Here is a 14,343-nt window from a genome sequence, read left to right as displayed (position 1 = left end):
CGGCGAGCGGGGGCTACTCTTTGTTGCGGTGTGCAGGCTTCTCATTGTGGTGGCTTCTCTTGTTGTGGAGCACGGGCTCTAGGTGCGCAGGCTTCAGTAGTTGTGGCACATGGGCTCTGTAGTTGTGGCTCGCAGGCTCTAAAGCACAGGCTCAGTAGTTGCGGCGCCGGGCTTCGTTGCTCTGCAGCATGTGGGATCTTCCCGGACCAGGGCTTGAACCCGTGTCCCCTGCATTGGCAGGTGGATTCTTAACAACTGCGCCACCAGAGAAGCCCTATTAAGTATCTTTAAACCAGGACTGAACACAATATTTAAGCTATATTCTGTAAGTTCCTGATAGCAGGAACTCTATCTGTCTTATGACTATATTCCTAGTGGCTTGTGCAACATGGTCCTACAGACATTAACGAGATAGTTTAATGAATGTTGCCTCATTTTTACAGAAAATTATGTTATCACCCCACATCCATGCAGCCATGCCTGCATCCTCCTGCACATGCCCCTCCCCATCACTGTCTCAGCTTCTTGCTTTTCCTCCTGGCCAGTGGCCTGGAGCTGCCCTGTGGTCCCAGAGTGGAGCTGCTGCTATTGCTGCCACTGCCGCCACCATCACCCCTGCCACGTTGCTGTACTGAGGAAAAGAAACTGACCTTTGTGCCTGAGCACAGGATCTGTGGAGGCTATGGCTCTCCCTGCAGCTGCCTGGAAGTGTGTGGTGTTAATGTCCCGAGAGTAGGGTTCAGGTAAAATACAGGATACTCAATCAAATTTGAATTGCAGAGAAACAGCAAATAACTTTTTTAGTATAATTCTGTTACAGATATTGCATGGGACTTTTTTTTCCCCCTGTAAATCTGGCAACCCTACTTGGAGGGTGAATTTTGACCAAAGAGATGCAGCACAAGAGGGAACTGGTAGATAAATTCTTCCTTCATTTCCCCAAGATAGACTGTTCCAAAGTGCAGTAATCCATGAAAATATCCTAAAAGACTGAGCAGTTAACCACTCTTGTTGAAAAGCTATGGCAGCGCAGTAACACCTATATTTGTACACCCTCCTCCACTGCCTGCCTCACTTCCATCTTTTCCTCCCTTCTGCTTCCCAGAGATAGTGCCCCCCAATGAACTGGCAGCAGGTGAATGTTTCTTGTTGTTTGTGGCAGGCTCTAGGAAACCTAGGCTGGCATAGTAATTTTGGTAGTGGATTCTTCAACTGGAAAATAAAACATGAAATAAATGATGGTTTTCACAAAGTCAGGCACAGGGCCCTGCAGACTCAAAATCCAGACTGGCTGAGAGCGTTGGGAAAGGGCCTTTAAAGAGGTAATTAAGGTAAAATGGGGTCATAGAGGTGGGCCCTAATCCAACATGACTGGTATCCTTATAAGAAGAGGAGATTAAGACACAGAGGGAAGACCATGTGATGACAAAGGGAGAAGCCAAGGAGAGAGGTCTCAGAATGAAACCAATCTTGGACACCTTGATCTTGGACTTCTAGCTTCCAGACTGTGAGGAAATAAAATTTCTGTTACATAAGCCACCCAGTTTGTGGTATTTGTTCCCACAGCCTTCAAAAACTAAAACACGGTTCATGGAATCAAAACAAGTCAAGTTAATTACAGAACTTGAATAATTAATGTCACTGGAATAAGCTTGTCCGATTAGGCCTGCTCCACAATAAAGACAGTTCTCTCCTGGGGGTACTTCACTATAACATCCCACCATGTAAACACAAATGGTTTTTAGTTCTAAAAGCTCAAGAACATTTTCAGTTCATGGAACTATGAACTGGAACTATGTTATGAAACTGAAGCTTTGATCAGATAAAAGTCACTCTTTTTAAATTAATCTTATTTATTACCATTTATTTAGTTGCTCCACTAAACATGAATAGCTCCTGCAGCTTCCTATTTCAAAATCTCTTGCAGAAAGTGAGAGCGTGGCATGGACATATATACACTACCAAACAAAATAGATAGCTAGTGGGAAGCAGCCGCATAGCACAGGGAGATCAGCTCTGTGCTTTGTGACCACCTAGAGGGGTGGGATAGGGAGGGTGGGAGGGAGGGAGATGCAAGAGGGAGGAGATATGGGGATAGATGTATATGTGTAACTGATTCACTTTGTTATAAAGCAGAAACTAACACACCATTGTAAAGCAATTATACTCCAATAAAAATGTTAAAAAAATATCACTTGCAATTTGGATTATTAGTACAATTTTTTATTAGAATGGTTGACTTCAGGGGTGGCTGTTCTTTTGTTTTCTGTTCCATGTACTCATTATCAAATTTACATTAATGATTCTGTTAGTAAGAGGTAATTACTTTTGTTTCTTTTTTATGCATTGTTTCTGCAACAATCAACCTCAAAGATTTTTTAAAACACTAAAGTAGATTAAATTCCAGCTTTTATGTATTTCTTCTGTTACATAATTCCCCTACATCCAACCTAGTAAGACTATACTCTAATTACATTTCACATGTGCTATAAAATTTTTCTGTTTAAAACAAATTACTCTGACTCAGAAAGGAATAACATTTGCTTGAACATTTAGGACACCTGGCATTAGGTTAGCAACTACCAAATTCATATATAATCTAAAATAGTAATTAGAAACATTCTTAATTCATGCTAATGAATAATTATAATTTTACTAAATATTGCTAATTAGGCAGGGTGCAAACAAGTATCAGGAAAAGTATCAGGAAAAAAATCAGAAGAATATTATTTCTTAAGATTATATTTATGTTAAAAATATGTTTAGTTTTCTTTGTTACTTTTAGAAGTAACAAAGTGGTGCATAGGTCAATAAATTACTAAAACTTGTAGTTAATCTTTAAGTCTACAGCAGCTTTTAAGAAACTGTAATTTGTAATTTAACAGAAATGTTAAATTCTGCTGAACTGTTACCAGATTGAAGCATTTCTATTCTCTGTGTATAATTCATCTCTCATATATTTCTCTACTATTAATTTATATTTTTGCTGAAATAATTTACCAATTCAATAGTTAGCCATTTTACCCCTACCTCCTTCTGTGTTCTTGTGTCATAATGTCTCTTGTGCTGTTAACTTGCAGCCTTCAAAATCGGTATCAAAGAAGGATCAATGAATAATGATTAAACCTAAATCCATTAGCTAATTTAAACAGGTAAAGCTTTTAAAAAGCTTAAGCTTGGTGCATTTAATAAGAAGAAAAACAAATAAATACACTCAACATTATCATCAGTAAGTAAACAAAGGACATGGAAAATTCACAAATGGAGTATTTAATAAAAGCCAGTTTTACAGCGACTGCCAAAACAATACTAATGAAAATATACAACACACACCAGAGCAGTGCTTCTCAACTTTTAATTTGTATACTAATCACCTGGGAATCTTGTTAAAATGGAGATTCTGATTTAGTAGGTCCAGCACAGGGCCAGAACTTCCGTGTTCCTAACAAGTTCCTATGTAATAGCTGTGTAGGTAGTTCAAGGACCTCACTCTGAGTAGCAAGGACTTAGTGTGTACCTTACCCTGGGTAACTTATGAAATGCTTTAATTTGGTTTCAAATCAAATAAAAAAGTAATCCTTGAAATCTTTAATGAACGTTTATTGAGTACCTAGCATGATCTAGACCAGGAGGTCCCAAAATATGGTTGCCAGACCAGAAGCACCAACATCACTCAGGAACTCGTTATACAGCTGACCCATGAACAACGTGGGGTTGGGGTGTCGACCCTGGCTCAGTCAAAAATCCAGGTGTAACATTACAGTTGGCCCTCTGTATCCAAGGTTCCATATCCATGGATTAAACCCACCAGATTGTGTGGAACTGTAGTCTGTATTTATTGAAAAAAATCTGCATATAAGTGGACCCCTGCAGTTCAAACCTGTACTCTTCCAGGGTCAACTGTAAATGCAAACCCATGAACCCCACCCGGACTTACTGAAGCAGACTCTGAAGGTGGGGCTCAGGAGTCTTTTAATTAGCTTTCCAGATGATTCTGGTGCATACTAAGTTTTGAGAAACACTACTCTAGACACTATGCTGAGGGCTTGGGATGTAAACCTGAGTATGTGACTCTTCTTGCTTTAAAAAAATCTCAGTCTAGTAGGAAGTCTGCTGAGCCAGTAAATACCATTAAATATGCGGTCAGTACAAAACCAGAATGACAGACAAAGTGGCACCTAACATAGCAGAGCATGTAAAGAAGGTTTCCTAGAAAAGGTCACAGGAGCTGAGTCTTATAAGGAGTTAGACATCAGAAGACAGTCACATGTACAACATATGCAAAGGTAATGCAGGGGGAAGTTTGGCACCTGTGAAAAACTGCAAGTAATTCAGTCAAGATGGCTTGAGTGTGGGGTGTTTGAGGACTTCCATTCTGGTTGCTTCTCACCTGTCAAAAGATAAAACAAAAACCATTAGAGCTGATAAAAATTACAAAGTTAGATCTATTAACTTCCTGGTAAGGGAACCCATTCTATGAAGAATTTCACTGATGGGGGAAAAGTCAAAAGTTTTTAAGTCCTAGAAAGGGGGAGTTCATGGGAGTAGTGCTAATTAAGGATGGGAAACTTGTGCTCTGGATATGGGACAGAATGAATATATAGGTTGGTACACAGTTGGTTAAAATAAAACAAAAATCCTGTTGTTCATTCGTTAGGGAAATGTCTTCAGTCAAGTCCAGTGAGGAGAGTCTGACTTCTCAGGGCCATTGAGATTTATGGACCCTTATCAGCTTCAGTCTACTGTGCTGAATCACAAAAGTCAGTTGATATCTCCTAGGCAAGCTCCACTTTAAGTGGGAAATTTTCCTTGGCAATCCCTCCTCTTTGTCCTTCCTCATCTTGAGATGCCAGGATGAGCACACAAAGGATAGCAAATCATCAGATTATCAGCTTTCCCACCACCATTTTAGGCTTGGGTGCCGTTCTCACAGGATTCCACTGTGTTTATCCAAGTGGTTTCAGTCTCCTCTTGATGTAGTATACTTGGAATGTACAACAGCAATTAAGGTTATGTTAATAATGCACTTGACACACCCTTTGCACTTTCTCGGGTTAATAGCAGCCTTAGACCTACTAACCACTTCTAGGTGTAAGGCCTGAGAGGAGCTCTAAAAGCACCAATGAGTAGCTGTAAAGATAAAAAAACAAAAACCAAAAGAATGCTGAAGTCCGAGCTAGGGAGTTTCAAGAAGGGGTGAGTGGTCAACAGTGTAAAATACTACAGACAAGTACACCAAAATGAGGACAAGAAAGTGTCCACAAAATTGTACCACAAGTGTTGGTGACCTCAGTTAGGGCAGTTGAGGAAAGCCGAAGAATGAATAGAATTGAGTAAATAGGGATTGGAAGTGCTCAGTACTCTTTCAAAGAAACTTGGTTTCTTTGGCTGTGATTCACATCAAGTGCTGCCAAGCCCAATCTAGGTTTTCCATTTCTTTTTATTTGTAGGGCCAGAAATGTCATTCAGATCATCTTGCTTATTATGTGCCAAGTACCACTTTACAAAACTATCATTTCATTCTGTCCTCTCACGGCAATCCTATTGATGAGAAAAGTGAAAAAATTATGAGAAAAATGGGGCTTCCAGGAGTTTACATGCTCTAGATTCAATAATTTGGCTCGAAAGCCTTCTAACATTGTGCACAATGCCTTGGTGGTTATTTAATTGTCTGGGAGAGCCACTGAAGTACAGAAGAGGTAAAAGGCTGGGGAATGTAGCTGACACTAGTCACTTCTCCGGGGTGAGATAAACTGCTCAGCTTCCAACATTATCAGTTCATCATCCATCATTCCTGCATCCCACATCCACCCCTCATCCCTCCACCGGCCCATGCTTATTTCAAGAAGGCCCAGCACAAACTACAAAGACTGAGACGCACCTGTCGCCAAGGTAACACTCCACTGTTACATACCGAGGTCTTCCCCCACTTTCCTCCGGTACGCAAGCAAACCCAGCCCCTGCAAATTTAGAGGTTCAGATGAGAGTTTGGGGTAGTTTGGATCCTCGGGCTTCCGTAGGTGCCGGCGCTTCAGCAGCCTCTGGCCCCGCCCCTAGCAACGCATTGGCTTGTTAACAACCTGCCAGCAAGCAGGCTGCTAGGTGCGCTGGTGGGTTGCCTCCGTGGGATGCGGGTGGCGTCGCGGTGGCCGAGTCCACGGCCGGATCCCCGGGACCTTTCGCGACTCTAGTGGCTCTCAGGCGGCTTTCACTTCTCGGTGGCGGGGCCTCTTGCAGTCTCGCGGCTGCGGGCACAGTGTAGGACAGGAGGATACCCCCCATCCCTCACTACGCCGCCACAGCCATGTCTACAGCGGAGGCTGCGGCGACAGCCCAGGCCCGGGCACCCGGCAGCAGAATCAAGTCCAGCAGCCCTCGCCAAATCCCGGTAGTCGGGGTGGTGACGGAGGACGAGGAGGCGCAGGTATGGCCAAGTGTCTGTGCTTTGGAGGGTGTGAAGGTGGGGGCGGGGGTTGAGATCTGGGGGCGGAGATGATGCCTGGGGGCAGCAAGGGAGGAAATGGAGGTCGGAGGGGAAACCAGGGGAGCCCGGGGGACTGTGGTTCCAAGCTCAAAGCTGATCCCTTTGAGAACTGCGCCGCCTGCGAGGGGAGTTGGCTGTCGTCGACCAACCTGTCTGGGGACTCGTGTCTCGAGGTCCTCCCGGAGCGTCCCAGTAAACTGAGTAGGCAAGGTTTGGCAGCTTTTCTTCGAAAAGTGTGACCCCACGAAGGGCCTGAGAGGGAGGGAAACATTCTTAGCGAAAACTTGGATTTGATGACCCCCTTGTTTGCACTGGGCTTTTATATGTAGATCGCTGTTATCGTGTGACGTTCTTGATACAGGGGTAAATCCTCCCGTGTTTAAATTTGCTGCTACCAAAACCTGCATCTGGAGGGGAGGAAAATACTATTAAAATTAGAAACTTAGCAACATTTTTATATGAAATTGGAAGCTGGTTAGGAGTGCGTCGGAGAGAATTGGGGTCGAATAGAATTGATTTATTGTGCATGTATTTGGTTTTTAGTTTACTCTTTGTCATACAAAACTAGTTCTTTCGAATTTCTGTTGAGAAATTTCACTTCAGAACCCTGGCTTGGATCTCCATTCGTAGCGAGGGTGTTTAGAAACTCCAAGGCGTTTGTTTCATACTAGGGTTCCATGGCTCTTCCCCAGAGATGCATGATCAAGCCCTAAATTAATGTGAATTCTATGGAGGAAATTTGCCCTACCTCCTCACGCTGATGGCGTGGGGCCACTATGGGAATTCCTGCTGAGGCTTCACAAGTCTCAGGCTGCGTCAGGAACCTTGTCTCCTGCGTCCACGTCCTGGAGGCTTGGAGGGTTCCTTAGGAGCGGCTAGTTGACTGGGGACCTCTTCTATGGTGGGAATAGGGTTGCGCTCTCTGAAGATGGCCAGACATTCAACCCCCAGAGAAACAACACTTCTGCATGAAGAGGAGCAGGTGCTAGGGGAATTTACCTAATCGGGTTTGTGGAAGTATTCCAATCCAGGTGCAGATAATTTTGAGGAACAACAGCTGTCCCCTCACTCCCAAGGCTGCAAGGGGGCTCAACACTACTGCTGTTCTCCCAGGCATGGGGCAAAACTGACAAGTAGGTGAATTTGGTATCTGATGGCTGTCATTCTTCCTTTACTTGGTATTAAAAAAAAAAAAGGGATGGGGTCTCAAGTTGTAGGAGGCAGGCAAGAGTGGGTTAAAAAGAAGAAGAAAAAAGGGGAAATACTTCTAACAGGCCGTTGCCAAAATAGTCCACAATGTATCAAATAATGCAGAACAAGTATACCTGTGTATATGTGTGTTTGTTTTCTCCCTTCCCTTTCCTTTCTTTTCCTCTTTCATTACTGCCTCTTCTTACAGGGCCTAGGTTTCTCCTCCTGGAAGAAATCAGTTTGTATTAATTAAAGTTCCTACCCTGTTAATAACTGCTTCTAGGGATATTAACATTTTTTATAGTACTGAAGAAAAAGGCAGTTTCTACCAAAAGAAATGAAATCGAATAAAGACATCTTTTAGAGCTGGGAGAAATGGTCTCTTAGCCTTCCTGGTTTTTGTTTGTGGTTGTTTTTACAAATGAAGACCCTAAGGCCATGAGAAGTTAACTGAGAGTTACTCAGTTTCTTTACTGGGAGTGGAGTCTAGTGCTTTTTGCCACTTAAAATGATAACCTTTGTAGACCTCTGCCTTGGAACTCTAAATGTTTCCAATCTTTTCAAACCTTTCCATATTTGCAGCCTCCCCCTCTTCCTACAGTGACAGTATAGTATATCCTAGTAGCTAAAAGTGAGAATGTGGGGTCTACCTCAACCCATTAAGCCAGCTTCATCATATATGCTTGAGAAATCACAAATTGTTCACCCTTTATCTATTTCCTATTTATTTTAATGTTGTTCCTCTTATCATAAAGAATAAGAAGCCCTTTGGGGCAGTGATTATTCAAAATTTAATGTGCATTTGGAGCACCTGGGGAACTTATTAAACTATATAGATTCTAATTCTGTAGGTCTGGGTGGAGCCCTGGATTCTGCTTTTCTAACAGGTTTTCAGGTGATGCCATTGTTACTGGTTGAAGGACTCCATTTTCCACTCAGAGTAGCAACACTTAGTGTGTCATAGCTGCAGTATGGTATGTACAGTGTGACAGTTTCACAGCAGCTACCTCCTGGAAAGCCATAGGAGATGGTTTTACATGGACTCAGATTATAAAACAAAGTAAACAATAACAACAACAATAAAAATTCCAACCCTCCCCCTGCCAGGTCAGATGATATGGTACCAAATGGGGCTTTAAAAGAACTACTCACTCTCCTTTCCTGTCACCACAATGCCTCAGTCAATCCTGGATTAATGTCACATCCTTGGGTCGCACCTCTTCCTCTCTTCCCACTCCATTATCCATAAACACCACTTTACCATCCTCCTTGCTACCTCTGAGTCCCACCTGTTCTTTCTTTCAGGCTTCTGCAGTAGCTCCTTATTGCTTCCCTCACTTAATATCATTACATTGACCAGATCACTCAACCCTCTAAACCTGTTCCCTTTTCTGTAAAACAAGCCTGTAATAGATGAGTGTTCCCCAAACTTGGATGACCATCACAGTCATCTGAGGAGCTTTTTTAAAAGAAAACTGTACATAGCTGGGTCCTTCCCTAGATTTACTTAATCATAATCCTCAGTGTTGTGCCTGGGACTCTTAAAAAGCTCCTTTAAGTGATTTTTAGCCTCAGAACCACTGAACTAGATGGTATCTAAGGTGTCTGCCATCCTCAAAGTGCCTCAGGTCCACTTCTTGTCCTGTTTGCAAGGTTTCCCAATGTATATAATCTGTGCTTTATCTGTTCCATGTACTCTGCTTAGTGCCACCTGCATGAGGGCAGAAACCTTCTCTGTTGTTTTTTTCTGTAATGTCCCCTATTATCCCCCAGTAGCACCCAGCACAACACCTGGTACACAGGAGGGGATATTAAATATGTATTGAATGAATGCCCTCCCCTCTTTTCTGAATTTAAATCTTACCCTACCTTCAGATCCTACCTGTCCACCATAAAGTAACCCCCAATAGGACATACTTCCCATTCATTTTCACTCTCACAGACTTTCTTCTCATAAATGGGTGTAGTCCTTGGTCTGAGTCTCATAGTTTCTCACCTAATTATCAGTTGTTTTATGTTTGTTACTATTTCATTTGTCTTGTTTTGTCTCTCCCTCTCCTTAAGTGTAGAACATATATCTTAATACTTGCGTGTCCTTCCCCTCTCAACTCTGAGTTCAGAGTAGAAATTTAAGTCCTCATTAGTAGCTGATAAAGCCTTCTGTGTTCCAGCCACACTGGCCTCCTAGCTTCTCCTCAACCATGCCAGAGGTACTCTGCCTAAGGGCCTCTGCACTTGCTATGCCCACTGCCTGGAAGTTTTCCCCTTATCCATGGCTTGTTCCCTTACCTCCTTCAAGACTTTGCTGAAATTTTACCCACTCTGTGAGTCTTTTGCCAACCACTGCTTAAGCATCCTAGCACTTTCTACTCCCATTTCTCCAGCGCATTATCTTGCAATACACTGTAAAACTTATTGTCTCCCCCAAAGCGTATCAATTCTTTATAAAAGCAAGAGATTTTGTGTGTTTATTCAATACCATATCTTCAGCACTTAGAACAATGACACAATGGAGGCACACAGTAATATTTGTAGAATAAATATGATTGCGATTAGTTTTTTTTTTTTCACTTGCATAGTATCATGGCTGAGCTTCCTTGCCCAAATTTGCGTTCCCTGTGAGAACCTGCACAGTCCGCTAGTTGATGTCATATCCTGCCACTATCTGTAATACTGCCATGGATTATGTCCTTAAATTGCCTACCCCTGCTTTGGAGTAATTGCTAGAAGTAGCCTCTGTGGTCAGCTGAGAAGTCAGGCAGAGAATGAAGGTGCAAAGAACCAGTGTTTCTGCATCAGACAGCCCTGCTAGCCCATATACTAGCTATGTGACCTTAACAAGTTAGATATCAGGGCCTCAGTTTCAACAACAGGGATAATAATGCTATCTTCATATGGTATATTTGAGGATTAATTAAGATATAAAGTACCAGACACATAAATGGACCACAATAAATGTTAGATACTTTCCCTGTAACTAAGTATCAAAGGAGCAGGATTTTCCCCCTTTGAAATGTTCCTTGGTAAAGTGGGAAAATAAGTTCATTCTATAACTTGACGTAAGTGGAGGTCTAGTTTTCTTCAAAGCAGTTTATTAAGCTTTTGATCTTAAAAGGTTTTGTTAAATGTTTTTACAATTTCTCCATAAACATCTTATGATGATAATAACAGCAATTATTTTTATTTTTACATCTGTATGTTCTCTCTTGCTTCTACACCCTGCCTGTGTGATCTCATTTACCCAGACTGTTCCAGTTATTACTTTAAGCCTGTGACTTAGAAATCGCTGCCCCAAATTTAACTCATCTCCAGCCTCAACACAAGCTTCTTCCTCCAGCATCCCTGTCTCAGCAAATGGTGCCAACCACTTATGTCATTCCTCAAGCCTGTCCGTCCTCCTTACCTTTTCCTTCTCTTTCCCACCAAATCAAATCACTCATTAGGTCCTGCTGATTCTGCCTCCTTGATGCTTTTCATTCCATTCATTGTTGTGTATCCCGATTGCCACTGCCTTAGTCAAGGTCTGAAGTCACAGACTGGTCTCCCACCTCCAGTCTAGATCTTGCCAGTTCAGTCTCTACTCAGCAGACAGAATTATCTTTTTTATTGTTACATTCCTCTGGTTAAAGCCTGTGGAAATCAATGAAGACCACCCTAGTGAGAACGAACAGGGGCTTGCTGTTCAGAGCTTGCTATAGAAAGAGAATCTAACAGCATTGCTTACATTTAGCAGAGACTCCCAAGGCAGGCAGGGGAGCTTTACAGTGAATAAAAGGGAGGCTTCTGATTTGCTCTGGTTGGAGGTTGTTGCCTTGGGGAAGCTGGAAGTGAGCTAGCTAGAAGCAAGGCAACCTGTGTGATTGATTTGGAAAGCATACTTGTCTTTTTCTGGTTGGCCCTGAGTGACAAATTGGGGTAAAAAATAGGGAATCTGACAATCATTGACTGAATACTGACTTTTCTGAGCCAATTGCTGCAGAAGTTGTGGTTTGACTCCCCAGGTTGGTTGCTACAGAGGTTGTAGGACAGAGTTCTGTTGCTAGATGTAGTCTGGCCTTTGTCTATTTTTATATCCAGTCTCTCAAACCATTCAATAGCTTCTGATGATCATTGGCATAGTATACAAGGCTCTCTGTCAAATGGGATTAATAATAGTATCTACCTCATAGAATTCAGTTAGTAAATTCATTTAGTGCTTACAGCTGTACCTAGAAATAGACGTTGTCTAATAAGTTTTAGCTATCACCATTATTGTTATTAGCATCATTATTATTCATGATTTGACCTCTACTTACCTTATCGGCATCATCTGTAGCTACTATCCTCTGCACTATCTTCTCCAACCTACTGAATGACTCACCAGTCCCGTAAATGCCATGTTTTCTCTCGTCTCCGGGCCTTCACACATGCTACTTCCTTTGCTCCATCTCTCAAACCTTCAGTTCATCTCACAAATCCTGCTCAGTCTCACCTCTGCTTGAAGATTACTTCTTTCAAAAGCTGTCCCAGATTCCCATCCCTCCTCCCCATACCATTCTGTCCCCCTCTGTATAGTTCCAGAGCACACCTCTCAGCATTCATGAAGCATTTTGTAGCATGTTATCCGTATTACCCGCATCTCATGCCAGATTGATAGGTACTTGAAGTCAGAGCAATGCGTTCCCCACACCTAGCACAGTTTCTGAAATGTCGAAGCTGCTTATAACTATTTATAGAAGGAGGAAAAGGCTAAGGGAGGGAGGGAGAGAGGGAGAAATCTTAAAAATATAATATGTGCCATGCAAGTAAAACACAGGGTAACATGAAGTAGTAATATAAGATAAATTTAAGATAATACAAGATAAATCTATGCTTTAATCTTTATACTCTCTTTCTTGGAAAAGTTATACCTGGTCATTTGGGGGAAAAAATTCTGATAATACATACAGGTACTAAAAAAAAAATTTTGCAGTGACATTTCATTTCAATATCTTTTCCAACCCTCAAAGCCAATATTGCAGAAAATCGGAAAATAAATACTCACTATATATATTTATTTCTCTGAGAACACAGGAAGGAAAAGGACAACTGAGGTAGTGGCATATGGCACTGTTAAATCCCAAAACCTTAAAAGGCAAAATTCTATTTATCAAAAATTTTTGTAACAGTAAATTTAATAATTTAAACAATTTAATAGTAAGATGTAACAATTTTAATGGTAATCATAATACCAAGGATAAATAACTATATAGTAAATCCTTTTTTTTAAAAAAAAACAGCAGGTTCTTATTAGTCATCAATTTTATACATATCAGTGTATACATGTCAATCCCAATCGCCCAATTCAGCACACCACCATCCCAACCCGCCGCGGTTTTCCCCCCTCGGTGTCCATTCGTTTGTTCTTTACATCTGTGTCTCAACTTCTGCCCTGCAAACCGGTTCATTTGTACCATTTTTCTAGGTTCCACATACATGCGTTAATATACGATATTTGTTTTTCTCCTTCTGACTTACTTCACTCTGTATGACACTCTCTAGATCCATCCACGTCTCTACAAATGACCCAGTTTCATTCCTTTTTATGGCTGAGTAATATTCCATTCTATATATGTACCACAACTTCTTTATCCATTTGTCTGTCGATGGGCATTTAGGTTGCTTCCATGACCTGGCTATTGGAAATAGTGCTGCAATGAACATTGGGGTGCATGTGTCTTTTTGAATTACGGTTTTCTCAGGATATATGCCCAGTAGTGGGATTGCCGGATCATACAGTAATTCTATTTTTAGGTTTTTAAGGAACCTCCATGCTGTTCTCCATAGTGGCTGTATCAATTTACATTCCCACCAACAGTGCAGGAGGGTTCCCTTTTCGCCACACCCTCTCCAGCATTTGTTGTTTGTAGATTTTCTGATGATACCCATTCTAACTGGTGTGAGGTGACACCTCATTGTAGTATTGATTTGCATTTCTCTAATAATTAGTGATGTTGAGCATCTTTTCATATACTTCGTGGCCGTCTGTATGTCTTCTTTGGAGAAATGTCTATTTAGGTCTTCTGCCCATTTTTTGATTGAGTTGTTTGTTTTTTAATATTGAGCTGCATGAGCTGTTTACATATTTTGGAGATTAATCCTTTGTCCGTTGATTCATTTGCAAATATTTTCTCCCATTCTGAGGGTTGTCTTCTCATCTTCTTTATGGTTTCCTTTGCTGTGCAAAAGTTTTGAAGTTTCATGAGGTCCCATTTGTTTATTTTTGCTTTTATTTCCATTACTCTAGGAGGTGGATCAAAAAAGATCTTGCTGTGGTTTATGTCAAAGAGTGTTCTTCCTATGTTTTCCTCTGAGAGTTCTATAGTGTATAGTCTTACATTTAGGTCTCAAATCCATTTTGAGTTTATTTTTGTGTATGGTGTTAGGGAGTGTTCTAATTTCATTCTTTTACATGCAGCTGTCCAGTTTTCCCAGCACCACTTATTGAAGAGACTGTCTTTTCTCCATTGTATATCCTTGTCTCCTTTGTCATAGATTAGTTGACCATAGGTGTGTGGGTTTATCTCTGGGCTTTCTATCTTGTTCCATTGATCTATGTTTCTGTTTTTGTGCCACTACAATATTGTCTTGATTACTGTAGCTTTGTAGTATAGTCTGAAGTCTGGGAGTCTGATTCCTCCAGCTCCACT

At 41.6% G+C, this 14,343-nt stretch overlaps 1 protein-coding gene across 2 annotated transcripts in view; it reads left to right on the top strand.

Annotated features, from left to right (window-relative positions):
* Positions 1-6,063: 6,063 nt before the first annotated feature.
* Positions 6,064-14,343, top strand: part of CFAP69 (cilia and flagella associated protein 69) — a 70,575-nt gene continuing 62,295 nt past the window's right edge. Inside the window, exon 1 of one of the 2 annotated variants that reach the window (XM_082398263.1) lies at positions 6,064-6,424. In XM_082398263.1, coding sequence (XP_082254389.1) covers positions 6,305-6,424 — 120 coding nt within the window. In that variant the 5' untranslated portion in view covers positions 6,064-6,304. Of the gene's footprint in view, positions 6,425-7,512; positions 7,618-14,343 lie in introns of those variants that run through there. The other variant, XM_082398264.1, reaches the window with a different exon arrangement.

Source organism: Balaenoptera borealis, assembly GCF_965194805.1.
Source record: "Balaenoptera borealis genome assembly, chromosome: 7".
NCBI classification, from domain to species: domain Eukaryota; kingdom Metazoa; phylum Chordata; class Mammalia; order Artiodactyla; family Balaenopteridae; genus Balaenoptera; species Balaenoptera borealis.
Note: the sequence above shows the minus strand (reverse complement) of the source record. Positions and strands in the feature narration are given on the sequence as shown.